The following is a 25476-nucleotide window of genomic DNA, read 5'->3' as shown; positions in this document are numbered from 1 at the left end:
TTTAGTTTTAATATTGTGGTAGTTCCTTTCCAGACGATTCCTAGCTCCCTGGAAAAGATGGAGAGATACCTGGGAGGGGGCTGTGACCAATTCACAGATTTGCTCTTCGTTTCCTGGAGCTGACTTGATTTCTAATGGCAGCTTCCATGAATTGACATTTCTTCCTCAAAGCTATAAGCCCCCAGAAGTTATTGGATTTGTGAAATTAAATTTCTGAGGCACCTACTTGTAAGTTTCGGTCATCATCCTTCTGCCCGAAGAATGTCACCTCTCCCCACTTGCTACTTTGGAAGGTTATTTATGCATCTACTGTACTTCATGGCAAAGATTTGTTGGTGAAATCTTCATGGCAAACAGAGTGTCAGTATGACATAACATTAGGAGTCACTTATCAATAGCTGCTACCTGACCGTTGTTAATTTGGGGCTACTGATACAGGTAATTCTAGTGTTCAATACTTTTTAGCTTTTGCAAGAAGTATCTATAGCCCCTTTGTAAATCTATATACATAATAAGTGTTGTTATATGTAAACATGGATTCACAACCCTACAGAACTATATTATTACATATAAACGTATGTATGTACAGTGCTAGGTATTAGCCTATTGCCTCTCAGCTCTGGTTCTGTGGGTCTGCTTGGTGAACTGCTCTCCTGTGCAGCTGGGATCTTGCAGGGGGCCTGCAGGAAGAGCAGCTACTCCCGTTCAGGTTCTTTACCCCTTTTGTAGTTAATAAACCTTGATGAAGCCTTCCATGTTCAGATTAATGTGTGCTTTCTGTTTCCCAACTGGAACCTGATATGTACATGTGCATGTGTGTATGTATATGCATGTACATATACATGTAAAAGTGTATATATATATGTGAATGTATAAGTATAGACATGCATGTGTATATATGCACACGTGTGTATGTGTGTACATGTGCACATGCATGCTTCTGTATATAAATGTGCAGGTATGTATATGTTTGCATGCTTGTGTATATAAATATACATTCATTTATTTATTTAAAGTTAATTAATTCAGCTTAGTTTGTCTGCCATGAACTGTTGCTTCTGACTCAAAGATATTCATCTGTAAATATAAAGTTGTCTCTAATGATGTAAATGACTGACTACATCCATGAAATCACTATGTTATTTATTTATTTATTTATTTATTTATTTAAAATTTTTGGCTGCGTTGGGTCTTCGTTGCTGAGCGCAGGCTTCTTCTAGTTGCGGCGAGCGGGGGCTGCTCTTTGTTGCAGTGTGCGGGCTTCTCATTGCGGTGGCTTCTCGTTGCAGAGCATGGGCTCTAGGCGCGTGGGCTTCAGGAGTTGTGGCGCGTGGGCAGAGTAGTTGTGGTGCAAGGGCTTAGTTGCTCCGTGGCATGTGGGATCTTCCCGGACCAGGGCTCGAACCCGTGTCCCCTGCATTGGCAGGCGGATTCTTAACCATTGCGCCGCCAGGGAAGTCCCGAAATCACTGTGTTGATTGGTACAGTTGGTGTCCAAATTATGAATGGGGTCAGAAATTGTACTAATCTTACTTAAACTTAACTGAGGTGCTACTTTTGTTGATCTCTGTCACCAAATGTGCAGTGCAGGCAGACAGCAGTATATTCTAGTAACTTTACCCTTTCACAGAGGAGACTAATGTACTTGGCTTGTTGAAATGCAGCCCATTTCCTGGGGAGTTACTTTAAATTCACATGGTTGAGAATTCCACACATGTTGGGGAATGTATGGCTGACACTCAGTGCTGCTCTTTGAGGAGCTGCCAGAGCCTTGAAGTAGGAGTTTGGAGACTTGGCTTCTGTCCCCAGCTCTTCTCCTGAATTTCCATGTGAACTCTGGGCAGAACACTGGCCCTCACTGTGAACCAAAGGTGGTAGAGTCAGGCCTTCTCTAGGGCCACCTCCCATGCAACCAGCCCACACTCATTAAGGTGCCCACCATGTGTCTTTGTAGCTTCTGCTGTGGTCTGTCTGTCTTTCCTCCCAAGATGGTCGTTCTGTATCTGCTGAGGAGGTTTCGTTGGTAGCACACAGACAGAGAACTTAAAACTCACATATTTATCTGGGGGAGGGAGGAATGGGGGTGTCAGTGAAAGAATACAAAGTTTCAGTTTTGCAGGATGAGTAAGTCCTAGAGGTCTGCTGTACAGCATGGTCCCTATAGCTAACAATGTTGCATGGTATACTTTAAAATTTGCCAAGGAGGTAGATAGTGTCTTAGGTGTCCTTATCACAAAATAATAATAATAATAAATAATGAAATTAAAGAAAAGAATCCTAGATCTGCGTTGCTGCCTTGTGGGCATGATGTGTGCCAGCCACAGTGAGCATGCTGCCTGGAGCTGCTTTTCCTCTGGCTCAGCCGTGTGCAATTTGCAGCCTCCAGAGTCTTTCCTGTCACCAGTTTGTGATGAGTTAGAGAACTCTTTTTTTCTTTGTTGTTGTTCTTTTCTTTTTTTCTTCTTAATCCTTAATTTAAATTCATGTTCTACTTGAATTGCCTTTTAAAAAGCCCCCTGTGGCCTCCTGATTTCAGCTGGTGTCAGCAGTGGGATACCTGCGCTCCAAGAGCATCATTCATCGGGACATCAAGGATGAGAACATCGTGATCGCTGAGGATTTTACAATCAAGCTCATAGACTTCGGCTCGGCAGCCTTCCTGGAGAGGGGCAAGCTGTTCTATACCTTCTGTGGGACAGTGGAGTACTGCGCGCCCGAAGTCCTCATGGGAAACCCGTACGTATCGTGGGAGCTGCAGCCTGTTGTCACACCTGCCATCAGACCTGTGGTTGGTGGGGTTTTAGGGAAAAAAATGGTTTCAGTTTGTGCCTCTTTGACGAGGGTGTTGAGTGATAAAGTATGTTTGGGAAATAAGTGGGCAGGCAGGCAGGCAAAGTGAGGTGGGTCAGGGAAGCTGGGGGATGGAGACAGGTTCAGTGTATTATTTCCTCAACTTTTATGTTTGGAGTTTCATATAATGAAAAGCTAAGAGAGGGCTTCCCTGGTGGTGCAGTGGTTAGGAATACGCCTGCCAATGCAGGGGACACACGGGTTCAAGCCCTGGTCCGGGAAGATCCCACATGCCACGGAACAACTAAGCATGTGCGCCACAACTACTGAACCTGCGCTCTAGAGCCCACGAGCCACAACTACTGAAGCTCACGTGCCTAGAGCCCGTGCTCCGCAACAAGAGAAGCCACCGCAATGAGAAGCCCATGCACCCCAGTGAAGAGTAGCCCCAGCTCAATGCAACTAGAGAAAGCCCGAGTGCAGCAATGAAGACCCAATGCAGCCAAAGATAAATAAATTTTTTAAAAAAGGAAAAAAAAGAAAAAAAAGAGAAAGATAAAAAGAGTCCCCAAACTTGGGACTCTTCAAATGAATGAAGAGGATTTTTTTTTAGTTGGTTTATTTATTTTGATGACAGAACTAGTAATCTAGTCCAATAATGTATTGCTGGGCTGGCCATGTAAGAAATCAAGCAACAGAAAAAGTACTAATGCAGAGGGTCCAGGCTGAAGCTGGGTCCACTCCTGGCCAGAGGTGCTGTCTCTGGCTGGCCCGGCATGCGTCAGCTCGGGGCGCGCCAAGCCTCCTGCTCTGGCTGAGAGGAGAAGCAGGGGTGCGGGCCGCGTTTACATCTCTGTGCCCCAGAAGCCTGTGAGCTGGAGGGGCCCGGCCTGGGTAGGGCCTGGTCTCAGGGAACTCGGGAGAGGAGAGGACACCGACATAGCTCAGGTGCTCTTGGGCTTGCGTGGAAACGGTGCTCAGTGTTTCCCCTGCGTATGCATGGATTTCTGTCTTGTCCATATGTAAACGCAGTGTGTCTGTACACATGTGAAATGAAATCCAGTCAGATCCGGACCACAGGTATCATCCTGTACCACCTACACGTACTTTGGAGCGTTGTGGTTAGGACATGTCTCTCCAGGAGGGCTTGTGGTTAGAGGGACGGACGCCAGAGCGTCGTGGGGTCCTTCACTGCCCGGTTCTACATCCCGTCCTCAGGGACCCCGCTTCCTCCCTCTTGTTTTCATGTCCTTCTACTCCAGGGGCGGCAGATCCGGCCCCCACCTGTTTTCATAACTACAGTCCTGTCAGCTCACGTAGTGTCTGTGGCTGCTTTTGTGCTGCCCTGGTGGACAGAGGCCACGTGGCCCCAGCCTGAAATATTTACTGTTTGGCGCTTTATAGCAAAAGTTTGCTGACCCCTGTTCTAGTCTATTGGATTTTTCTCTTTAGCCTCCAAAACTCTTAAAATCTCTTTTTCCAAAACATAAATGGCACAAAACAAAAACTGCCAAATCTGATTTTCTGGCTGTAGCATTGTCTCATCCCCTCACTTCCCTGAGGTCTGTCCTCGTGGCCCCTCCCCTCCTGGCCCCTCTTCTCGTCTGGGGCCCAGCCCCCTGCCCCTACTGCCCACTGGTTTCCCATCTCCTGATGTCCCCAGGCTCTCTGTGGCCCCCTGGAAGGCAGAGGGCTCTGTCCTGGGCCCTCTTCTCACCAGTTCCTCTCAGCCACCTTGTCTACATTCCTGTTCTGCTGCAAAGACGCTGCTGCCCAAGTCTCTCGGGGCCAGACTGTCCCCCCCCGCCTGAGCTCCAGATCCGAGGGACCAACCGCGGTGGGCAGCACGGGGGCTGGTGCGTGGGGGCTGTCAGCCTGGCTCCCGTGCCCGCCCAGCAGCGGCCTCACCTCTTCTACGTGGAACCAAGGTGATATGTATTTTTCTGGTTTGCTGTGAGGATGAGGGTTAAACCATGTACATGCCTTGCAGAGCGCCAGCATCTCACAAGTGCCCAGGAAATGGTGGCTGGGATGAGGGTGTTTATAACCACAGGCAATAACAAAGAGCACCCCAGGGAGCTGCCTCCCTGAAGCCTGCTCCTCCAGCCGGCCGGCCGGCTGCCTGCACTCCCTCTCTCCATGCCCTTCTCACTCACTCTCCTCTGTCCTGCGCCGCTGCCTTACCTCATCCTTAAGGATGCTCACCCATGCCAGTCTCGCCTTGAGCATGCTTCACGTCTTTCTGAAACTGCCTGTGGCTCCCCAGGGCCCCTAGTGAGCCGAGTTCCTGCGGGCCTGGCGCCTGGCACTCTGCCTGCGCTCCCGGGCCTTCTCTCCACCTCCTCCAGGAAGACCCTGGGGAGGCACTCTGCTCTGCCCCCGTGCCATCTCCTGACTGTCTCTCAGCTGCCGAGTGGGGCTTTGCTTTTCCTCTCCCTCCGCACCACGTGGCCGGCGCCCGGCTGGGGGCGGACGTGCCGGCGCTGAGGACGCAGTCGAGGAGTGTGGCGCGTCTCCCTGGAAGCCGCTCTCGGGTGACTCGTGTGGGTGCCGGGCTCACGTGCGGGGCCGGCCCAGCGCCCTGAGTGCTTTCTCTCCTTCCTGCAGTTACAAGGGGCCGGAGCTGGAGATGTGGTCGATGGGCGTCGCACTGTACACGCTGATCTTCGAGGAGAACCCCTTCTGCGAGCTGGAGGAGACCTTGGAGGCTGCGATAAACCCCCCATACCTGGTGTCGGAAGGTGAGCTCGCGCAGTGGCGGGCGGACGGGCGCCGGCGTTGCACCGGCTTCCGGTCTGCGAGAGCAGCGCACCCGGGTCCGTGCCGATAGCCCAGCTCTCTCTTTTCCATTCTTCTCGGACTTTGATCTGAACGTAAGGACGATTTGAATATGACTTTCAAACATCACAACTTTATTTTTAGGAGAGTTTCCCTTTGGACCATAGGGACCTCTTCTGAAGGATGCGCACACACTAGCAGTCTCTGAGCGTGGCCGTGGCAGTGACTGTAAGGTCACCTGTGGGGGAGGGCCAAGGATGGACTTGGCCCCCCGGCCGCTCGTGTGGAGCCTGGGGGTTTCTGTCCCACCTCGAGCTCCCGTGAGCTGGCTCCCCCAGGGCCACGAGTGGCGGTTTGCATCTGCAGTGAGGACCGCCGGGCGGTAGGCCTGGAGTGGGACCCTCACGGCCCATACCTGGAGGTGCTCCTGGGAGCTGGACCACGGGGTTCTGAGGTCTCTCAGACATTAGTGACATAGTGACATTCTGTGATGCCAGAGTAATCATTCATCGTTACAGGCAGTGAGGAGATAAGTGTCCTCATGAATCAAGTCTTTGCCTTGGGTTCTTTGCTTAGGTTAGAAGCCTGCGTCTGAGCCTGCTCGGGCTTCCATGACAGGACACCGCAGACTGGGGGCTTAAAGCACAGACACTTATTTCTCAGTCTGGAGGCTGAGAGCCCGAGATCAAAGTGCTGGCAGATGCGGTTCCTGGTGGGAGCCCTGTTCCTGGCTTGCAGACAGCTGCCTTTTCCTGTGTCCCCACGTGGCAGAGAGAGGGAGAGAGCCGGCCCTCTCGTGTCTCTCCTGATAAGAGCACCGATGCTGTCGCGGGGGGCCCCTCCTCGTGACCTCGTCTAGCCCTCGTCACCTCCCAAAGGCCCCGCCTCCTAGTACCATCACACTGTGAATCTGGGTAGGGGGCACACAGTTCAGTCCAGAGCAGCCTAGAAGAAGATTTGTAGAGCTTTGCTAACGTTCTGGATTCTGTGGTACCACGGCTCTTGCAGCTCTGCCCATGGAGGCTGCTCCGCAGGCTCTCTCACTAGGCTCTCGGGATACTCACTTGGGACAGTGAGGCTTGGAGTGGCCCTGGCTGAGGTGACATTAAAAGGAAATGGGACCCAGATCCGGACTCAAGGCTCGGGGCTCTTCTCAGAGCTCGTGCTGCCTTCCTGTGGGGACTGAGCTGGGGCTCCGCTGCCGGCCACCTCCCACCTCCGTCCTGTCATGTGATCCCTATGTCCACAGCTCTGCACCCCCAGAGTCCCTTAGAGCAGGCCCAGGGTGGGACCTGCCACACTTGGTGTGGTGAGCAAGGTGGGATCTCGAGCTCCAAGCTTTCCTTTCAGAGGCAACGAACATCTCCCACAGCCCCTCCTGAAGCATAGCTGGGACCTCATGTTCCAGAACCCCCGGAGTGTTAGTTAGAAGTGGGGATCCAGAGCCACCTCCTGTCCCATCAGACCCAGGACCTGCAGTTGTGAAATGCGCTCCACCTGCCCCCAGCCTGGGCCCTCCATCAGTCTTCTGGCCACACGCCTTTCTGTCCCCAGATCTCATGAACCTCATGTCTGGGCTGCTACAGCCTGTCCCCGAGCAGCGCACCACCTTGGAGAAGCTGGTGACAGACCCCTGGGTGACGCAGCCTGTGAACCTGGCTGACTACACTTGGGAAGAGGTGTGTCGACTAAACAAGCCAGGTGAGAGGCGAGGCCCGTGCCCCTCGGGGCTGAGGCGGTTCCCAGGCTGCTTCCCGGGCCTTGGGGGAGGGCAAGGTTCCTTCCTCTGTGCTGCCCTGGACATGAACGTCAGGGCCCAGAGCTGGCTTGTCGCCTGTGAGACAGACTCCAGAGGTCCCTGAACACCACCAGGGGCTTTGGGAGGTGGGTGCGTGCCCACGGGAGCCCCTGACAAGGAGGAACCCACAGACGGGATTGAGGGCTGCGGCAGAGAGTTTGTGAAGTGCAGCTGGCGGTGGTCTGAGCAGGCCGAACGGGAGGATAAGGCCCAGACGAGGAGTGCGATGGTCTGGGGGACCCCGGGGGCCCACAGCTGGGAGCGGCAGCCCCGTGTGTCTGGTCCCCGCTGCTCAGAGTGGGCAGACCTTGTCTGTGGCTCTGGACGTAGAATCCCCGCGGCACCACAGCAGGGTCCAGGGAGTCTAGAACATTGCCAGTTGGGTTCTGAAGGGTTCCCCTGATGTCTTTTGCTCCTAAGAATTTCTCCAAAGAGAAGCAAAGTATTTTAGAATCTTGCTGTTGGCAGTTGACACAGTATCTTTTTCTTTCTTTAGAGAGCGGAGTTCTGTCCACGGGCAGTCTGGAGCTGGAGGGCAGGAGCCCAAGTGCAGTGGCTTGGGCCCCGGAGCTGCGCAGGGCTTCATGTGCACGGGCAGGCCCCTAACCGCCGGGAAACCCAGCTCTCTGCCGTTCTCCTTCACTCAGGAAGGCATGGTATATTCAGGCCCCTTCCATTCAGAGGAAGTAAGTTCTCAAGAATTAGGCCCAGTACACCGTCTAAAACCTCATATGCAAGCTTGATAAATGTTAGAACAAAAGCCAGGGATACTATATTGTTTTAGGGTTATAAAATAGACTTGGAATTCATTCTTTTTCATGGACTTGAAAAAACATTCTAGTGTTCACTTGAGTTTTGTATTATTTTTTACTATTAAAAGGCTTCTAATTTGTGAAATTCCAAAAGGCATACAAAAGGTTTTCAACCCTCTTTCTACTTTTGTATATGTGCCTGTGTTTCTGCTTCCGGACTTGGTATATGCTCCTCCAATATGTGGAATGTGTAGAACCTGTTCACCAAATGACCAGACTATTTCATTAATTTATTTCCTTGAACGTTTTTCAAATTAAAGCAACTTTGTTAGTAAACAGTTACCCTAACTTGGACTATGTGGATTCTTCTACAGTGCTGGTATGGGGAGTACTTCATTACTTTATTTTTCCATTTGTGCATCTCCACTTGCCACAGCTGGAGAGAGGTTCAGCCTTGGTCAGTTTGGGGGTCCCTCCTATGGGTGAGCCCAGGGCTCTGCAGCTTGCTTGGTCTAAGGAGACTAGAGGGTGTGGTGTTTCAGGCATTGCCATTCTCCTTGTGCACAAGCTCACCAGGGCCGGCCCACCATCTGTCCGTGCTCTGCTGTCCACCCACGACACCCTCCCAGCACTCCCCAGCCAGTCCAGGCTCTCTCCGTGACTATGTGGGGGGCGTCCAGCCCCAACTGTCTCTCTCCCACCCCCGTTCAGGCCCCAGCGCAGTGCTCACACACTCAGAAGGCCCTTCCCGTCTAGGCTCCAGTCCATCCGCCTCTGAAACAGAGTCAGCTAGCTCAGGCACAGGAAATCCAGCCTCTATTTTGCATCTGTGTTAGAGGGGAGGGAGTGGTTGGCGTCAGAGAGAAACCTTTCATTTTTCCCCTGCTCAAATAGCAGGAAGAAAACAAAACCAAAACCCGCCCCCCCACCCCCCCACCCCCCCGCTACCCCAACCCATGCCTTTTTCCCACGTTATCACTTTCCGCAGGTGCCAAGGCTCCTGCCTGGAGCTCTCGGGAAGATGCTCAGGGGCCCGCCTGCCTCTAGTATGATCCTGTGTTCGGTTTCTAGTGTTCATTTAGGAAGCATGCAACTGTCGTGATATTTTCGGATGCTCCGATGACAGTTAATTTGAGTCTCAACTACTGGGATGCAGGATATTGCCTTCCCCTTCCTTTAGGAAGTGCTGCCCGAGTTTCCGTGACGTCTCAAGAGACTGACGAGGGCCCTTCCTCCATCCGTCAGGGACAGTAAAGGCAGGGCTTTTAGAAGTGAATTTTTAAAGTGTGTAGTACGTTAATGACATTTACTCTTCAGAATCAAATGAGTCTCGTGATGTTCAAAGAACTCTTCAAGAGTGGGGGAAAAAAAACCAAATGTTTTCCTATGTAGTTTTTATGATGCTTATAACACAAAAGAAGTTACAGAATGTTTTTTCAGACAGGTGTGCAATGGGCCGAGAATGCAAAGTTCTAGGTCTCCAAGAACTGTTACTTCTCTATAAGGAAAAATAATTAAAACTCATCTGGTCTGATGGCAGCAGAAAGTCTGAACACTGAGGGTGCTCTCTGCAGAGAGTCCAGATAGAAAAGTTTACACCCTCCCTCTTCTTTGGCATAATCCTTCTGTAGAAAGATGTTTAGCGTCCAGTCTGGTGCCTGGCCCAGAGCTCTATAAATTGTATCCATGCAAGAACCAAGTCCTTTTTCTCAGTTCAGAAACAGGTAGATAAAGCAAGAAGAAATGCATATACACTAAGGCTTGGGCTTACAATTGGTGGAATTTAGGCAGCTGAGAAAGCACACCTTGTTTTTCTTTTCCACCACTATCCCCTTTTGAAAGATGGTTAGTCTCTATACTTGAACTGTTACAGGCCTATGTCCGAAATTTAAGAATGAATGCAAGTTAGGCTGAAACATCACTGGATTTCATCCCAAGAGGAAACCAGACCTCTAAGCTGGGAGGACCCCTGCCCCCCCCCTTTTCTTTTTAAACTGTAAAGACTTCTGGAGTTCCACTGGATACTTTAAACCTCTAGAATATGTGTGTGTGTGTATGCGTGTGTGGGGGGGTGTTTATCAAGAATTATAATTGGAGCTCACAAGTAAGGGTGCTTGCCAAATAAGGATTGGTTGGGGTCTGAAATGGTTACACGGTTATAAGGGGAGACCTTGAGACCAGAAGGTTGCAGCTGGCAAGTGCTGTACTGAATAGGCTGGGGGTGTCCTTGGGTCTGGAACAGTTCAAACTCACGTTCTCAGCGGTGCAGAGAGTGGCTGAGACCAGGTCCTCCATGGCCGCCAGACCCCATTTTGCATGCCTGAACCGCTCCACTACCATTTCAACTTGTCACTAATATTCATATTGAATGCAGATTCCACACCAAATAACTTTATCTGGGACCGGCTCCCTTGTACTCAGACCGCCCGGTCTCTACCTCAACGTGAACCTGCTTGGGAAGGACCCTGCTTTCTCCGGGGAGGTTACTGCTGGACCGCGGGGCGGTGGCCGGTTTGAGCGAGGTTACAGTTTCCTCTCACCTACACTCTTAAGAGGAATTTTAAGGTAATAAGCGAACGTATGGGGAAAGAGCTGTTCATTTGTTGCGCTAGCCAAGTGCTCTAGAAAGCGGAAACCCGGGCAGCGTAGGCACCAAGCAGAGAAGCCGCGGTCTCCGCGCCCACGGTGCCGGCGGGCGGCAAGCGGCGGGCGGCAAGCGGCGGGCGGCAAGCGGCGGGCGGCGCCAGGCCCCAGAAACCGGCCCAGCGCCGTACATCTGCGGACAAGGACTGGGCGGAACTGCTTCCCGCGCCTTCGCGCTGGCGAGGGGGAGGGCGGAAGCGACGGACCCAGAGGGCGGAAGCAACGGACCCGGAGGGCGGAAGCGACGGACCCGGGAGACGGCTGCTTCCGGCGTCAGCGGCCCTGCCGCTGCCTTCGCGCTATGGCTGCGTTGGGTCGGCAGGTGAGTGGGAACCGCGAGCAGGGGCTCCTGGCGGGTCTTAGAGGCCGGCGCACGCCGACCTGGTGCCGCACCCTGATCTGCAGTGCTCTCCGCTCCGTCAGTGCGGCTTTATCCCACTTTCCCCCCGCCGGCGCTGGGTCGACCCCGCGAGTGGACCCCAGACAGGGCGAGAGCGGGAGGCGGGAGCAGCGAGCGGGTGGACTGGACTGGCTGGCGGGGGCGCGGCGGCCGAGGGCGCTGGGGAGGCTTTGGGACGGGCCGTGAGGCGCGGTTGAGTGCCTGGGGATGTGGGCCTCGTTCGTTTCGCGCCACCCTGAACCCTGGAGACCTCTGAAGTCAACGGGAATTCTCTGTAGTTTGCCTGCAGGCTACCAGGATTTCTTTTGTGGAATGAATTTAAGTACGTGAATCTGGAGGCTCGTGTGAGGTCCAGATTTTTCAGGTGTGGGTACCAACTTGGACCCCCAGAGTTGGCATGGAAATTACTTTAAGTTAAAGACATTTGAGATTCAGCAGCTACAGAAAGAAGTCTTCTTGGAGCGGCCCTTATCGCGCTAAAAGCAGAATCTTCTGGGAGCGAGGGCGCCACAGATCCTTTCTCCTGGGGAGCTTTACGGCCATGAAGGAAAAAAGAGAGGGAAGACCACGTGTATCTACATAAACATTATCACAGACTTCCTGGGCTCCCATTTGTTCGCTTAGGAGCCCACCGCCCATTTGCTCAAGTTGGCCCCTAACTGTAGCCATTTAGGGAACCAGCGCTTGTGAGCCACCATATGTATATAAATAAACTGTTTTTTTTCTGCCTGTTAATCTTTCAGTTAAATTTGCAGGCACCCCCCAGGCACTGAAAAGGTGGAGGAAACCCGTCCCCCCGTACTTTACCTGGTGGCCTTGAAATAGTTCTCCCCTGTCCCTCCTTGTCCCTGTCTCCTCAGTTATAGCAGCAACAGCTCACCTCTGTGCTCCTGCAGTTCTCTGTTCTCTGTACGTGAACGTCCTTCTCTGTAGGCTTTTAAAGTTCAGGTATGACTTTGTGGGTTGCTTATAAAAAGTTGTATTTGTGTAGGACCAAGGCACTAAATACCCTGCCTCAAAAATCCCGAGGTGTCCATTACGTGGGAGTGGTGAGGAGTTAATTCCCTTTGGGGGCTGTGTCTTACAGGTTTTGGATTGGCACCGCCTGATCCCCCTCACCTGGTCCCTTATTGCTAGGCAGACTACTCAGCTTGGAGAACAGAAGAGGACGACTGCTTTTTTGCTGCGTAAACTGACAACGGTCTCCAGCGGGGGGGGGCTCGGGGATTCACCCTTTGTTGAACCCCGGAAGTGCGCGCAAGAACCAGAGCACAGGACGGGGCTGACTCAGTGCCTCCTTGAGAAGCAGAGGACGGCTGTGGAGCGAGAGAAGATCGTCAGTTCCCTCCTGGACATGGGCTTCAGTGATGTCCATGTTAATGAACTGCTCAGTATACAGCCAGGTGCCCACCCTCAGCAGTTGCTGGACATCATTTCAGAATTAATACTCCTGGGTCTGAATCCAGAGCCTGTGTGTGTGGCCTTAAAGAAAAGTCCTCAGTTACTGAAACTGCCTATCATGCAAATGAAGAAGCGCTCCAGTTACCTGCGAAAGCTGGGGCTTGGAGAAGGTATGAGAAGGTGTAGATTGTATAGAGAGAGCTGAGGAGTCAGAGATGGGGAGCGAATAGCCTGGTGAGGTGGGTTCGGGGAGGTTTCTGGGGGAAAGGGCCCTTGAGAGGAACGTGTGATTCGGCTTGGAGGTGATGAAGCAGAATGAGCTCCGCAGAGGGCATTGCAGGAGGGAGGGGGGACTGAGTGACCGACCCAGGCTCGTGTCTGGCGTGTTCACTGTAGGGGCTCTGGCATCTAGAACGGCGCTGGGCACGTGGTGTTGGTTTATGTTCAGGTATGTGCCCTTTGACGCTCAAGCTGAGTTGGGGTGGGCTTAGTGCTTTGTGTCTGTGTGATGGGAAGCCAGAGAGACTGACAAAGTTCCCTGTAGAGGCTTGGATTCCAGTCAGGTGTCTCGATTTACTGTGGAATTTGAGATCTGCCCAGATTCCTGGGACACTGGTGGAGTGAAGGCAAAAAGAGCCACCATCCCCACCCCCACAGGATTCGCGCCCCGGGAGCCCTAGAAGTTCACTGGATCTCTTTACGGGCCTTCTGGAGTGGGGTGGGGCGGGGGGGCGTGAGCAACTCCTAGGACCCCTGCTCGCTTTGACCAGAGGAATGCCACTCTTTTGTTTATTCTTGACTCTTGCTGGTAAAATATTGTCGGGGGTGGGGGAGGGGGAGAAAAGGTTTGGGAATTCAGATTTCAGAGGATCTTTATGGCCTCCTTCTCTAGAAGATGAGCAAAAGATAGTGGTGTGTGTTTCTCTTAACAGATTACCTATCGCAGTATAATCTAAAAAGCTAAACTTAGCATCTTACATGCAGCGGTTATATCAATAAATTAATAAGCTCAGCGTGGCCTTAAGCTGCAAAGATGAAGACTAAATTCCTGAAATTCATTCCTGACACGTTTTATCAAGACACTGACTGACTCACCTGTTAGGAAGATTTTAATTAACAGTTTAAATAACTGGTTCTAAGTTTCTAGGTACTAAATTTTACTCAGTTACCTGTAGGAAGACCATATGCCCTAATTTGCCTGGGAGAGTCTCAGTTTATACCAGTTACCTTAATGCAGTTACTAATAGGGACTCTGTCACCCGGAAGCACCTCAGTGTGGCTAAAATATATGGTCACCACCAACCAGGAGGTCATCAGTCTCTGGTCGTGCATCATGGTTCTTGTTATTACTACATTCATTATTATTGTGGAACACCTTTTCATTGAGTTCAGGCTCCTAGGTCTTAAGAATGTTGGTTGCGAATATTTCAAGGACTGTTTTATTATAGAAGGAAACATGAACCCAAAGCCCTGACATGGGGGAAGCTACTATCCCGTCTTACTGTCTGAGCTGTCCAGTAAATCCCTGTGAAAGTCTTTTCTAGGTGAGAAGGGCAAGAGGAGACCTAGAATATGAAGTAGGTGCCTTTCAGCTGTGAGGCCAGAAAGAGGCCTCTCGATACCAGGAGGGAAGGTTGGTGAGTCTGAGAAGTGAGAGGGAGTCAGTGGGGAGATGTGTCATTCTGGCCCATCCCGTTTCCACGACGCTTCTGGGAAGACGTATCTGAAGCTGGCGCTCCTTCTGTGGAGGAGAGGATCCTTGTTTGTTTTTTAAATGCTGGCTTGAATTGGGTGTGGTTGGCCACTTGGGCTTCTGGAATATCCTAAAATTATGTACTTGCCCTTTTTTACATTCTTCAGGGAAATTAAAGAGGGTGCTTTACCGTTGCCCTGAAATTTTCACCATGCGTCAGCAGGACATTGAGATCATTGTCGAGGTTCTCAAGGAGAAGTGCCTTTTCACGGTAAAGCAAGTCACCGAGATTTTGCACAGATGCCCCTGTGTTCTTCGGGAGGACCCTGGTGAACTGGAATACAAATTCCAGGTGAGAATGACTGATGGCGTGATTAGTAACAGCAAATTTTCGAGTGTAGTCAGGGTTAGCTGACTCGCCGGGGCGAGTGGATGAGGTGAAAGGCTTAGACCCTCTTTGCTTGCACCAGCCAAAGAGAGTTCGGTTTTGGTTCTTTCACTTCTTTACTACAGGTAAAAAAACCTCTTTTGCAACTTTTCTTGCCATTAATAACGGATGACCCAGGCCTATTCTTAGAATCCTAATGAGGCCTCTGCTTAGAATACTTAATTTAAAAATAGCTAGAACCTTCCTATCTTTAGAACCTATTTTGCATGTTGATCTTAGAAACGTAATTGTGAAGGGTGTCCTAATTTTTTGGTAACAATTATGATGGCTTAGGTCAAATCCTAGATGTTTTCTGAATTTTTTGCCTATTTTTTCCATACTCAATAGTTTTCCTTACCCCATGAAGAAGAACAGAACGTAATTTCTCCCTCCTGCCCTTTATTTTCTGCTGCATTTTTCTCGATACGAATTTGAAAATGCTTTGAGAGCCATCACGCAGGTGTCGGGATCATAGTGTCTTGCCCTTGCTAGTGAGGCAGGTCTCCGAGCGCCTTTGGACAGTCAGTTCGCTGTGCCTTAGGAGCCTACGAAGCTCTGTGCAGCTGCGCTTCCTAACCACGCTGTGTCTCCAGTATGCCTATTTCAGGATGGGGATTAAACATGTGGACGTGGTGAAGACCGACTTCCTGCAGTACTCCATGACCAAGACCAAGGAGAGGCATGTGTTCCTGGAGCGCCTGGGCCGGTACCAGACCCCCGACAAGAAGGGGCAGACGCTGGTCCCCAACCCTTTACTCAAGGACATCCTCAGGGTTTCAGAAGCTGAGTTTCTGGCCAAGACAGCCTGTTCTTCTGCTGAGGAGTTTGGGGTGTTTAAGGAGCTCTTGGCCCGGGAGGAGGAGGAGCCTGAGGGCCGAATGGCTGACGCCGGAAGCCTGGAGGAGGAGGGGGATCTGTGACGGACCGGAGGGTATTGTAGTTTCCCAGAGCTTTGGGGAACTTCACTTGGATCATCTCAGGTTATTTTTCATTCTCAAACTGGTCTTTTGATGAAAAATTAATTGGACATCACCTGAGAAGTAGACTAAGAAGCAGATGCATTGGTTTGATCTGCCGTCAGGTTCTAGGGGGAGGACCCTGTTCCATCCTGAATAAAAGGCTGACTTTGAGCCTCTAAAATTGGGGGGGCTCGACACATCGACATTTGGTCTTACTTTTTCTCTCCCATCTGTGTTGGTGACAGTCCCGTGACAGTGGGGGATGTTTCTTCTGGTTCAGGAGTCATTTTACATCCTTCTTGTGACAAAGACAGAGTTCTGAGAAGACAGCGAGCTTTTAGTATATCACAGCACTTTATTTTATGAAAACAAGGAGCAGGTTTTCCACAAAAATACTCAGGTTTTTAGTTCAAAAATAGCTTATGGTTTTGTAATTGCAGTCATTGTACAGCAGAGTAAAAGGAAGTTGATTAGTGATGTATGGTTTTGTTCTGCACAGCTTCTTAACGCCAGCAACGCGTGGGGGCACTTTTTGCATCTTTGTGAAGAGCAGGCCCTGACTGACCGCTGGCGGAGTTTGCTTTCACGCCAGCTCAGGCCCAGGGGGTTGTGTCCAGGCCTGACGTCTCTGGCGTCCATGGAGTTCTGACCTGGAGCCAGGGCCACAGGTCTGGGCTTGGTTTCATTTCAGGGAGCTCTCCGTGACACCAGAGGTGGTGGAAGGCCCCTTGGGGAGGCCAGTGGGTCTGAGGAGTGACTTGAAGAGTTGGGGTTGGGGAATGGACTTGGATGTAAGCCAGGGGTCATCTCTGAGGTAGAGGTACAGCCCTGATGGCGTGAGCTCTGCGAGGGGTGGGAAGATGGGTGATTCCTAGAAGGTTCTGGAGATTCCTGGGGGGAGCTGGCACAGGATTGATGCCGCAGAAGACATTTTTGGTGTGATGTGCCCAAAACTCAGGTCTTTACAGCATTTTAACAGCTACACATGAGACTCCTCGTGCTTGGCCTTGCTTTTCTCGCAGAGACCATGTAAATCCTGTCAGGTAGCGGTTCTCATCTGGGGGTGATCTTGACACCAGGGAACACCTAGCAACATCTGGGGACATTTCCCATCTGGTTGTTAGGACCAGGAGTGTGTGCAGTTGGGGTCTAGTGGGTCGAGGCCAGGGCTGCTGCTAAACATCCTACAGTCACAGGACAGGCCCACGACAGGGTGAGCCGGCCCAAAGATCAGTGGTGCCAAGGCTCAGACACTGCTCTAAGGCCTCATTTAGCAAAATGCGACTGTGTTGATTCGTGAGGACTTAGGATTTTAAATGGGCTTACATTTGTTTCTCTTTTATTTAAAAGTAAAGTAAATAGCTGATTTTTTAAGAGAGTTCCTTTCTCCTCTGTATTGGGATTCTGTTGGTAGATTTGAGCTGTGTTTTATTGTGGGTAGATTGAGCTGCATTTACTGAGGTGTAGATGCTTTTGCTTTCTCCAGGCTCATATTCGAGCCTGACTGCAAAGAGAAAGACATTTTTTTGCAAAAGAACAGTAGCTCAGTGAGTTCCTCCACACGGGAGTCCAACATCGGTGGCAGTCGTTGGCCAGTGGCAGGAGTTCCAGCCCAGGGAAGGTGCTGGAGGTTGGCTGACAGCGGGTGGAGCCCTTGCCTGTTGGTGTGGCTGGTGGGTGAGCAGCAGGGTGCCACGTAGCTTTCCTCATTTGCACCCGTGTCAGTCCTTGTGCAAGGGGAAAAGGGAAGTTTTGTCTTTACTGTCTTAGCCATGGGCAGAATTATTTGAACATAAAGAGATTTCATTTTTCATTTACTCTTGTGTTTTGTGGCCTCTGGGTGGCCGGCACCATCCCTGGAACCTAGGGTGTTGCTCTTGTGCTCCCCAGTCGGGACTAACAGAATCTTAAATCTAAGCTCGATTACGTGGTTAGTTGATCCAAGTTTTGATTAGCACAAGGCTAACTCGGCAACTCAGGATTGCTCCTTTCATTTTGACACAGAAATGTGTATGCCCCTGGCAATTTTTTGGTTCCTTTTTTGGGGTGGACCTTGAGTGTCTCCAAGGAAGACGTTAGAGTTTTAAGAAGGAGCCGTGTGGAAAAAAGCAGTGGCTCATTTGTAATGTTTCAAGGATGAATTATAATTCCTTTAGCATCAGGAAGTCTTTTACCAGATGTTTAACTTATAAAACACCAAAATGGGTTAATCATAAGAAAACACAGCACCAAGCTCAGGATTCAGTAGACTGTTTCTTGTAGAAACAAGGGCTTCTAAGCTAAAGACTGGACCACGTTACGTTTGCCTCGTGGCTGAGGGGCTTGAGGTTATTAACATGGCAGTAGAGGGTTTCGTCTTCTTTCCAGTGATATCACTTGATCTTGCTGTTCGCTCGTGACGCCGTAGCTTACACAGATGCACAGTGACAGGTCCCAGTGCCACAGCACAGGTCAGCAGTACATGTTTATGTATGTGGTTTTCTCTCGATTCTCCCAGTGTCAGAGCCCCTGGACTGCACTCAGCCATCTTCTCCAGGGGGGCCTTGGAGACTGGGGACCTTCTGGAGTACAGTAGAGACTTCTCGAAATGATTATTCCTCCTTGCTGAAAATGACAGAATGCATAATACACAGACATATGCACACAAAACTTTAATAAAAATAAAAAGCCTAAAATATAACTCTGTAAAAAATTTTTTTTTATGAAAGATGAAAGGAAGAGCCCCTTTCTGTGGCTGTGATGCTGACTCGGGGCAGAATCAGTGGAAGATGCACGGGGGCTTGAGTTCCAGTTTGGGTCAGCTGCTAAAATGTTCAGCACACTAGAGGTGGGGTAGGCTTGTTTGGTTTTCAGCTCATTTGCAGGGAGAAGCGAGTGCTGCTTATAAGCGTGCTAGAGAGCAGGGGTGGCAGGATGGCGTGGCGATCTGTGTGTGAAGGAGGAGTGTGTAGAACACGGTGCTTACTACCTGATAGCCCCACACAGCGTTACTTGAGTCCTGGACTAAGAGAAACCTTAACCAGCATCACATTCGGGCTTGTGGGAGGAGCCCTTGCTGTACTTGGTAGAAGTGCTGCCTTGGCTTTCCAAGTGGGGTTTGAAACCCTTGAGGTTTCCATGAAACCCTTGAGGTCTTTGGTGCCTTGGTGGGACTTGTCATCCAGGGGATAGGCCAAAGCCTATGACCTCAAAGACCAGGGGTTAACCCAGTGTGGTGCGTGGGCCAACTCGGCCCTGCCTGTTTTTGTAAATAAAGTTTTATTGGAACCCAGCCACGCCTGGTCAGTCACATGTCTGTTGGCTGCATTTGTGCTACAACTGCAGAGCTGAGTCATTGCCACAGAGACCGTAGGGTCCTCAAAGCCAAGAATACTGTCTGACCTTTACAGAAAAGGTTGTAGGTAAAAGTGTCTAAACTCCATCTTAGTGTTAGCATTTTCTCTCTCAAAGTCAGCTGGTCCGTATGATGGAGCACTAGCCTGCAAATGGTCAGCATAAATAATCTGCTGGCAGAGGAGAGCTGGGCGAAGCGCTTCCAGTGTGGCCTCATCTCTGCCCCTTCCTCCCAGCCCCACCGTCTCTGCTTTAGATGCTGTTGAGAGCAGTTCCTCAATTTTGTTGCTAGCTCTCAAAGGGAGAATTCTTTCTCTGACTTCGGAATCTGAGAACTGGTTTCTGAAGGTTGCAAAAGCATTCCTGGTGGATAGCCTTGCCATCCAGGGCTAACATGTGCGCCGTGGGTGCGCATTCACTGTGGCACAGACTGCCCCCTAGAAGACCGCAGCTTGGGCTATGTCAGATGTGGGTTCTGTCCCGGAGGTCTCCCTGGTTGTGGCTGGGCAAGGAGGTGGCTGGTGCTTGCCTGGCCTGGCTGTCTTCCAGAGGCCAGAGGAGAGAAGCCGCTCAGGGCACCGACTCCAGCCAGGACCTTGTTTTCAATCCAATTTTAGACCTCGTCTTCCTGGGCTTTAGAAATTCGTGAGGTTGATGGAGCATAACAAGAGCATCCTGATCCTTAGAAGAGAAAACAGACCGGGTCGTGAGGAGGATGATGGTGGTACCCATTCCTCTTTACAGTGGAGGCTCCCAGGTTGCTGCCCCCCGGAGTACCTGAAGAGCTTGCCACATCAGAACTGTGAAGTTTGTACCCTGTGACATGGCAGTGGGTGCTGGGGGGCAGGCTCGTGGAGGACTGACTATACCCCCCAGTGGTGGGGACACGTGGGCAGCATTGCAGCTTAAATTTGAAATCTGCAGGCTGCAACCCCCTTCATTTGGTGACGCCTTGGATCTTTTCTCTGAAGGCATGGGCTGTCCCTGGTCTCTCTCGACTGAAATGAATTCTTGCACTTTGTTCGTGTGTGTGTGTGTGTGTGTGTGTGAATGTTTCCTGCTTGTGTTTTCTCCATTGTCTGAAGAATGGGTATCCTAAAAGCCAGTATTTGATAATTTAACAGTTGAGGGTTTCTGATGTGTCTTTATAGAAATGGATTCATTGAATGAGTTAAAAAAATATATATATTGGGCTTCCCTGGTGGTGCAGTGGTTGAGAGTCTACCTGCCGATGCAGGGGACACGGGATCGTGCCCCATTCCGGGAAGATCCCACATGCCACAGAGCGGCCAGGCCCGTGAGCCATGGCCGCTGAGCCTGCGCGTCCAGAGCCTGTGCTCCGCAACAGGAGAGGCCACAGCAATGAGAGGCCCGCGAACCGCAAAAAAAAAAAAAAATATATATATATATATATATATGTATATATAAAATCTTTCAGATGACTTATTGCAATATAAATGTTTCACACCCCAGTTATATCTGTGGGTGGTGAAATGCTTGCAAGCCTTGGAGTGCATGTTTTGGGTACGTGGGGGTGGGGGGGGAGTGATGCCTTTGAGTAGGTGGGACCTGAACGCAGAGACTTTTAATGGGAACTGAACACCTGCCTGAGGTCACACATTCTCGCTCACGTGCTGCTGCCCAACCTTTGGGTCCCAGCCTCTGCTTTCCCTGCTTGGTTGGTGAACATTCTGCTTTAGTGTCAGCCTATACCTGCGAAGCTCTTTTGCTTCTGGTTGTTTATAAAGGTCTCTGAGTAACATTTCTTCTTCATCTCCTCAGCCATATAAAAAAATGTAGCCTGTTTGTGAAGCTGCTTGGTACCCAGGAGTCTCACTCCTCTCCTACACCACCAGGAAGATGGGCTTCTAGGCTCCTTTATGGAGCTCGAGTGGTGAGCTGTCCTGGGTCAGCCAGAATACCTCTTTCATTCCCAGTGCGTCATGTTGATAAGAAATTGTGTCGGGCTGTGGATGGGTCTCTGTGGCTTAGCCTACTATCTTCCAAATTATCATGAAGGTTTCCACAGAGTGTGCGTGTGAGGGGGTGGGAGTCACATGGGGCTGACTTGCCACAAGAGGTTGGGAAATGCTGGATTAAACAAGAATAGCGTTAGAAAGTTTCTTTCATTTCAGGGTTTCTGAATGCTTAGGATGCCTGTGTTCATTGGCACTCTCCCAGTGAGAGAGTCTCAGGACTTACCCAAAGTTATGTGATCAAGGCCGCACACCCTTTCTCAATGGACTGCCATTTACAGGGTCTGGAAAGCACTCCTAGAATTCCTCTGCCTTCTGGCATCCCAGGCCCCTCCCACTGTCCCCCCTCGCCTGCCCTCCCAGCAGCCCCTGTCAGTCCCACCTCCCTCTGGGTGCAGGTGGTCTTCGGCCTCTCTAAGAGCTCACCCGCCCCCTCCATTGCCATTGCTGATGACTGGGGAAGGGGTTTCTCTGCCCATTGAGATAGAGTGGGATTCGATGTATCAGGCCAAGTTTATGTCTATTGGGAGCCCTTCCTTAAGTATTACTTTTCTTACCCATTTTAACCCCCCTAAGAAGTTCTGAAACCTTCTGGTCTGAGTTTATGACACAGAGCACACACTGAGCTTTCTTCTCAGAGCTCCACAAGGAGACGGCAGCCCTCCCGAGGGCCGAGTGCTGGGGGGATGTCCCTCAGACTTCCCAGCAGCTCTGCTGGCTGTGGGAACGTACCTTAAGATTTCTTCAGTGTAGGACTGTTACTTTGTTTCCTGAAATAATTAGAGAAATGTGGTTTATTAAAAAGAAAACTGTGTCCCTGTAACTCTGCAGCTTCCTCGGCCCAGGCTGCCTGCTGTGATCCTGTCTTGTCTGTAGGTCACATGTGTTCCAGTTTGGGGAGCGTGGTAGTGAGACGCTGACACAGAGATGAGCGTTTGAGTCTGTGTGTGCCCACCTGGCTTGGGGTGGGAGTCGTGGAGTGATGAGGAAGGCTGCCTGGCTGGGTGTGAGTTATGGAGAGTGAAAGGGGGTGCGGAGGATGGGTGATGGGAGACAGGTGATGCGCTCGGGTAAGGCAGCAGGGTGGGTTTTTCCTTGACTCAAAAACGCAAGACCCAGTGCATGTGGTGACTGGTCTATGGAGAATGTGACTGAGGTTTGGACTCTGCTGTCTGTACTCTGGCAGTGCATTATATAATAATTCTGTGACTACCTTGAACCCTTTGGGGAAAGAACCTGGGAGAGAGTGAATAAAAAGTAAATAGAGATTTACTGTATTTATATAATTGGACCTGTCAGTAACACTTCCCAATACTAGTGCCAGATGCTGTGTGAACGTGCATAACCAGAGTGACCCCCCTGCCCAGCACCACCACTCAACCTGCCTCCAGCACCTGCCCTGTGACCTTCCTAGCACCCACCATGTAACCTCCCCAGCAGCCACTCTGTGACCCCTACCAGCATCCACCATGCCCAGCTATACCCATCTGTGTGTGCTCACATGTACACATTGGGCACACAGTTCCTTAGCATAGCCAGACTGCACATCTTGGCAACCTGGCTCAGCCATGGCCCTGTGGCATCCCACAGCCCCAGTCACCAGGGCCACCCTGGCCCTGTTACCCTGTGGCCACCTGCAGGGCACAGCACGGGCCTCCTCCCTGGGACGCACCTGTCTGGGGTCCTGGCGCGTGTGCTCTCACAGCTCTCTTTGAAACAGGTGTCTGGATGCACTTTGTAGACTCTTTTATACCTGCATCACAAGAAAGCTCTGTGAAGCTGGAAACTGAGCAGAATGTTGCCCAGCCCCTTCACCTAGGCTACACGAACCTACAGGTAACTGTACAGGTGTCTGAGGAAAGGCTATTATTTTCCTGATAAAACTTTACCTCCTGTGGATGTATTAAAATGTCCAACATAAAAATCATGTAATTTTAAAAAATGACTTTATCAAGGTATGATTTACATAAAATAAGATACACTCATTTTAAGTGTACATTATGATGAGTGTTGACAAAGTGATATATAGTAAGAGATAAAGTGTGCTGGGACTTCCCTGGTGGTTCAGTGGTTAAGAATCCACCTTGCAACACAGGGGATGCCGGTTCGATCCCTGGTCAGGGAACTAAGATCCCACATGCCGCAGGGCAACTAAGCCCGCGTGCTGCAACTACAGAGCCCATGCACTCTGGAGCCCGCGCGCCACAACTGGCGAGCCCGCGTGCCACAAGTAATGAATGAGCCCATGCATCACAACTGGAAAAAAGCCTATGCACTGCAATGAAGAGCCCACGCACACAACGAAAGATCCCGAGTGCCCCAACTAAGACCCAACGCAGCCAAAAAATAAGTAAATAAATATATTTTTTTAAATGTGCTATTTCAAAGACATGTCTTGCTTGAGACAGGCTACTTGGCTCCAAAGCCTTGAGACAATGTGACTGCACTCTTATGGGCAGTTGATGGAGAAGTTTGAGAAGCCTTGGAGATGCAGGCATTAGATGCGGGCGGTGTGGAACAGGAGACCTGACTCCTAGCCCTGCCTCCCACTTATTAACTAGTGTACTCTGAGCACGTCTCTGGAACTGAAGCCTCCGTTTCATATGAGATGGGAATTACTTATACTGCCTCTGTCACATGTTTATGGAGAATAACGAATGAGAAAGTGTTTGGCTCTTGGTAAAGCTTTTTAAACATCAGAGCTGTTTGAAAGAGATCTAGGGAGTTCAGTGGGTAAAACTCTAACTCATGAGCTCAGTCTTAGGAGAGTCCTTAGGGTCTAAAGCCTTAGCTAAGACTTCCATTGCCAGCCATCAGGCAGTAAGAGGATCTAGAATTAACTTCCACATGTGAACAACTGGAGAACTGGACAAGATCCAGGAAGTAAGTCTTTTCAGATGTTAGAAAAAGACAGTGCAAGACGGTGACCCAGAGAGAAGGGGAACGAGATGAGCTCTGTGATGGTCCTGGAATTCAGCCTGGAGGCACTTTTTGGACTGTGTTGTGGGTTAGGGAGAATCCAAGCAGTGGTTACACTGAATGGGCAAAACAGAGATTGGAGTTGGGGAGGCAGAGGAAGCTGAAATTTGTGGGTCAGAGTACAGAGAGGAGGGAGCTATGCAGAGGAAGAGCTCCAGAAATCTGGAGGGGATGGTCCTCTTGAAAATTAAGCTATGCGTGCTGCATAGGGTGAATAAAGATGGGCAACGAGGAACTACTGAGGAGCTGGACAGTTCCCAGAGCCAGAGTGGAGAGATCTTGGTTAATAGTAGGCTGTTCCAGAGAAATAGAAACCCCAGAAAGGAGAAAGAAAGGCCTTGCCTTAAAAGTGGGGCAGAATTAACCCCAGAATAAAGGCTATACTAAAGCCACCCTAAAACAGGCCTCAAAAGGATCCATCTAAACTGCCTTGCAAAAAAACAAAACCCAAAAGTAAAACAAAGGAACAGGACAAGGATGCCCACTTTCACCACTTCTATTCAATGTAGTATTGGAAATCCTAGGCACAGCAATCAGGTAAGAAAAAGAAGTAAAAGGTATTTAAATTGGAATGGAAGAGGTTAAACTGTCACTATTTGCAGATAGCATGATACTCTATATAGAGAACACTGAAGTTGCCACACAAAAACTGTTAGAACTAGTAAATAAATTCAGCAAGGTAGCAGGATGCAAGATTAATATACAGAAATGTGTTGCACTTCTTTACACTAATAATGAAATATCAGAAAGAAAGTAAAAAAAAAAAATCCTGCTTAAAATCACGTTTTAAAAAAGCCCTAGGAATAAACTTAACCAAGGAGGTGAAATACCTATATGCTGAAAACTAAAACATTGATTAAGGGAACTGAAGATGATTCAAAGACATGGAAAGATATCCCGTGCTCTTGGATTGGAAGAATTAATATTAAAATGGCTATACTATCCAAAGCAATCTACAGATTTAATGCAATCCTTATCAACACAGCTATGACATTTGTCACAGAACTAGAACAAATAGTCCTGAAGTTTATATGGAACCACAAAGACCACAAATTGCCAAGCAGTCCTGAGAAAAATGAACAAAGCTGGAGGTATAACCTTTCCAGACTTCAAACTGTACTACAAAACTATGGTAATCAAAACAGTGTAGTATTGGCACAAAAACAGACATGTAGATCAATGGAACAGAATAGACAGCCCAGAAATAAACCCATACACCTATGGTCAGTTAGTCTATGAAAAAGGAGGCAAGAATATACAATGGCGAAAAGACAGTCTCTTTAACAAGTGGTGTTGGGAAAGCTGGACAGTTACATGTAAATCAGTGAAATTAGAACATTCCCTCACACTACATACAAAAATAAACTCAGAAAGGTCTAAACCTAAATGTAAGATGGGACACCGTAAAACCCCTAGAAGAGGACATAGGCAAAACGATCTTTCACATAAATTGTAGCAGTATTTTCTTAGTCTCCGAAGGCAAAAGAAATAAAAGCAAAAATAAACAAATGGGACCTAGTCAAAGTTAAAAGTTTTTGCACAGCAAA

General features: G+C 49.8%; 3 protein-coding genes across 8 annotated transcripts in view; 2 read left to right on the top strand and 1 right to left on the bottom strand.

Moving 5' to 3' along the window:
• The window catches only part of PASK (PAS domain containing serine/threonine kinase), a 39349-nt gene extending 30889 nt beyond the window's left edge, over positions 1-8460 (top strand). For 4 of the 6 annotated variants that reach the window (XM_081241832.1, XM_081241831.1, XM_081241830.1 and 1 more), the window contains exons 15-18: positions 2537-2736; positions 5398-5531; positions 7123-7269; positions 7863-8460. In XM_081241832.1, coding sequence (XP_081097958.1) covers positions 2537-2736; positions 5398-5531; positions 7123-7269; positions 7863-7972 — 591 coding nt within the window. In that variant the 3' untranslated portion in view covers positions 7973-8460. Of the gene's footprint in view, positions 1-33; positions 712-2512; positions 2737-5397; positions 5532-7122; positions 7270-7862 lie in introns of those variants that run through there. The other 2 variants (XM_081241835.1, XM_081241834.1) reach the window with 2 other exon arrangements.
• Positions 8461-11006: 2546 nt separating this feature from the next.
• Positions 11007-15846, top strand: MTERF4 (mitochondrial transcription termination factor 4). The gene is made up of 4 exons (XM_081242968.1): positions 11007-11083; positions 12249-12732; positions 14423-14607; positions 15276-15846. Exons 1-4 carry the CDS (start codon positions 11063-11065, stop codon positions 15600-15602), a joined length of 1017 nt encoding a protein of 338 aa, XP_081099094.1. The 5' UTR covers positions 11007-11062; the 3' UTR covers positions 15603-15846.
• A 2431-nt stretch (positions 15847-18277) lies between these two features.
• The window catches only part of SNED1 (sushi, nidogen and EGF like domains 1), a 90433-nt gene continuing 83234 nt past the window's right edge, over positions 18278-25476 (bottom strand). Inside the window, exons 30-32 of the mRNA XM_081242967.1 lie at positions 22623-22703; positions 21683-21720; positions 18278-19655 (exon numbers count right to left, since the gene is read on the bottom strand). Coding sequence (XP_081099093.1) covers positions 21684-21720; positions 22623-22703 — 118 coding nt within the window. The 3' untranslated portion in view covers positions 18278-19655; position 21683. The remainder of the gene's footprint in view (positions 19656-21682; positions 21721-22622; positions 22704-25476) is intronic.

The sequence above is a fragment of the Mesoplodon bidens genome (genome assembly GCF_964165515.1).
Source record: "Mesoplodon bidens genome assembly, chromosome: 8".
In the NCBI taxonomy this organism is placed as follows: domain Eukaryota; kingdom Metazoa; phylum Chordata; class Mammalia; order Artiodactyla; family Ziphiidae; genus Mesoplodon; species Mesoplodon bidens.
This window is presented reverse-complemented; position numbering and strand designations above follow the sequence as displayed.